The 3,028-nt window shown below is 48.4% G+C and overlaps 1 protein-coding gene across 1 annotated transcript; it reads right to left on the bottom strand.

The window, feature by feature from the left end:
* Positions 1 to 390: 390 nt before the first annotated feature.
* LOC144123512 (cuticle protein 16.8-like) lies at positions 391 to 2,413 on the bottom strand. The gene is made up of 3 exons (XM_077656327.1): positions 2,309 to 2,413; positions 2,159 to 2,212; positions 391 to 1,084 (listed from the first exon to the last, which is right to left on the bottom strand). Exons 1-3 carry the CDS (start codon positions 2,318 to 2,320, stop codon positions 608 to 610), a joined length of 543 nt encoding a protein of 180 aa, XP_077512453.1. The 5' UTR covers positions 2,321 to 2,413; the 3' UTR covers positions 391 to 607.
* Between the last annotated feature and the right edge of the window lie 615 nt (positions 2,414 to 3,028).

Below are 3,028 nucleotides of genomic sequence, written 5' to 3' on the forward strand. Positions count from 1 at the left end.
GTTATTGTTGCGCTGTGATTTTAATTTTATAATTATCACGAAAAATAACCCGCCTTTATGTAAAGAAATATGGTGTAAATGCCGGTTGAAGTTATTCTGAGGCCTCCACCTTATTTTGCAGTTCAGCTCAAGCTCAGCTCTATCTTGTCGCTTCTCATGTCATGCTTGCTGTATCCTCACAAACGCATTCGAACGATGTCAGGCCGGCTGAAGATTTCATACCAAATCTGAAGCGAAAATATTGTACCAATTTGGAACCCGCAGCTTTCGCTCGGCAGCTTTCAGTGGTCCGATTCTAACTGAACATTGATTAGAGCAAGAAGGCAACAAAGCAATCCAGATATTTGTCAGTAACAATATATTTATTCCATTCCAGCAAAAACAGCAACAACGGGATATATAATCTATGATAAACCAATGTGGATCTGCAAATGAACCATAACAACTTAACATAGACTAGATGATAATCTGAGCCGAATAACAAATCAATAGGGGGATTTAGAGAAGTGGTGGAGATTATCCGAGGGGTCCACGCAGTCGATGGGCACCGTGGGCGGATAAGTTCGCATTTGCTCTGATGTGACGGGGCGGACTGTCTGTGTGCTGCTTAGGCGCTCTTGGCGAAGGGAGCGGCGTGGACGACGGCGACTGGGCCGACGTGGTGGGCGTAGGTGAATGGGGAAGCGGACAGGGCGTACTGAGCTGGGTGAACGGCGTGCACGGCCACTGGGGTGGCGTGAACAGCGTAGGTGGCTGGGGCGGCCTGGACAACGACGGGCTTCACGGAGGCGACAACGGGCTTGGCCACGACGGCGGCGGCTGGGGCTGGGGCAACATCGACGGCGCTGGAGGAGTAGAGAGCGTCGGCTGGGTTGGAGGTCTTGGTTCCGGGCTCGTTGGTCTCAACGGTGGCGTGGAAGCCCTCGGCGTCGGCGGTGTACTTGACGGTACGGGCGACGCCAGCGGCGTCGGTGTAGCTGTAGGAGCCGACCTTGTTGTTGTTGGCGTCACCGGACTCCTCACGGGTCAGGCGGGTGCCGAACTCGTCGGTGGTGTCGTAGCTGAAGCTGTATGGCTGTGGTGGCTGCGAGAAAGAATAGACGCCGTCGGCGAATCTGAGGCTTTGCTTGGTCTCTTTATAGGTACGATAGCGGCGTAACTTCAGAAGCAAATTGGAGAGCTGATATAAAGGGTAAGGTCAGTCCGGAGTTCACGAACAGACTGATCAGTAGTCCCTCATTGAAAAATCGCAGACCGGAACGGCAGAATGAAAGAAAGGTTGAGCCACGAGAGCTGTAATGGGCCCCCATGTTGTCCTCCGTTTTCGGCTGTGCTTCAGCCTTGTGATGCGATAACTGCACGACCATCGTTAGAGTGTGAATATGAACGCGAGAACGAGAAGAAAAAAAAAATGAAATACAGCATCTTGTGATGCATAGGTCATTTGACGTTCCTGATATGAGATTGGGTAATTGCCCCTCGTGAAATATTTAGCTATTCCCAAGTTGAGAGTGTTCGTTTTCGGAGAAGAGATAATCGCATTTTATGAGAAATGCTTTTTTTTTTCAATGGGTTATTTTAGGCCCCAAGCTAAAATTATTTGCGCACTCAATAAGCATGGTGGCACGAAAGCTCACGCCGTAGTTGTTTCGAGGCGTCATGCACAGTACTGGGTGAATTTCCTATGAGTGAAACGTAGCTTGGAACCGCCCGAATACTCAATTTTTCATCCTAAAACAGTTAGTGAAAATGCTAGCATAATTTTTTATATTGTAAAATGATTTTATGTAAGCGGTACCAGTATCTACTGCGAACTAGACGCAGCACTGAATTTCGCGAAACACACATGATCGTAATAACTGTGCTGTACGATGCGGAATAGTAGTTGAAAAGCAAGGCTTTTACAAACCTGTGCCGTAATTCTCTCCAAGAAAAAAAGTGGATATTAAACATGAGAACCTCTAACACTGCCACACTTGCTGGTCACACCACACTACTTGATTAGGAATTTACTCTGTCTTCGAAAAAGGTTTTTCATTTTGCGCTTAAAAATGTTACTCTATCTGTACTACTCTCCTATATCAAAGCATCTTGTTGATAACGAAACATCATCGCCGCAAGAAGGCACAAGATGGTTAGTGTCATAATGATCACTCACGTATTCCTCAACTGGAGCCGAGACGGCAACAGCGACGAGGCAGAAGAGGACGGCCTGAAACAAAAACCGGGCAAATGGATAAGACACCAACGCCTCTTAGCGGCTACTTCTTAAGCCAGGTATTTGAGATCAGAGAAGTATCCACGGCACCTTGGCGAACATGGCGGCTGGTGATGAGAGTGCTGTTCTTGGAATCAGAACTGAACTGGACTTTCACTGCGAACTGTGGCCGCTTTTATACTGACCAAGAGCGCATTCCGAAACTGCTTAAGTGAGGCGTGGACGTGATCCGCTAATAGAGCGAGAGAAAGCAAAAAAGAAAAAGACAGCTGCCACGCGCAGTGCTTCGACGCAAAAATATCTCGCGCGATGAGCGAGGGAGTGCATGGCAAAGACCTTTCGCAAGGCCGTCCAATGCCGATACGGGTGCGCAGTCAGTGACACCTGATCGAGCAAGTTTTGCCCGCTGGTGGGACGTCTTCGTCGGTGCAGCTGCTGCACTGCTGACAGCTTGCCCTGCGAGCGCATTCCACGGTGACAAAGAGAAGTAAAAAAATAACTGCCGCCAAATTTGCACTCCTTCACACGCTTGCTTGCGCCGTGTACTCTGACCGAGAGGTTATCTGTTGTAAAATCTTGGTGCCCATCCGCCGCAAGTGTGCTATGTTGTTTTTGTGGTGCTGTTGTTGTAATACGTAGTTTTGACCTAGCTACTGTAGCTGGAGATACATTTCGTCACATCGCGCTAGAGGCTGCGTTCTCTCCTTCGCGTTCGGCATGGTTGTTTTTGGCACCAATGAGGCATTCAGAAAAAAGCGATAACTCATAACATGCCGTAAAAAGGAAATAACAGTGTGATGGCTGTTGAGC

Source organism: Amblyomma americanum, chromosome 3 (genome assembly GCF_052857255.1).
Source record: "Amblyomma americanum isolate KBUSLIRL-KWMA chromosome 3, ASM5285725v1, whole genome shotgun sequence".
Classification (NCBI taxonomy): Eukaryota; Metazoa; Arthropoda; class Arachnida; order Ixodida; family Ixodidae; genus Amblyomma; species Amblyomma americanum.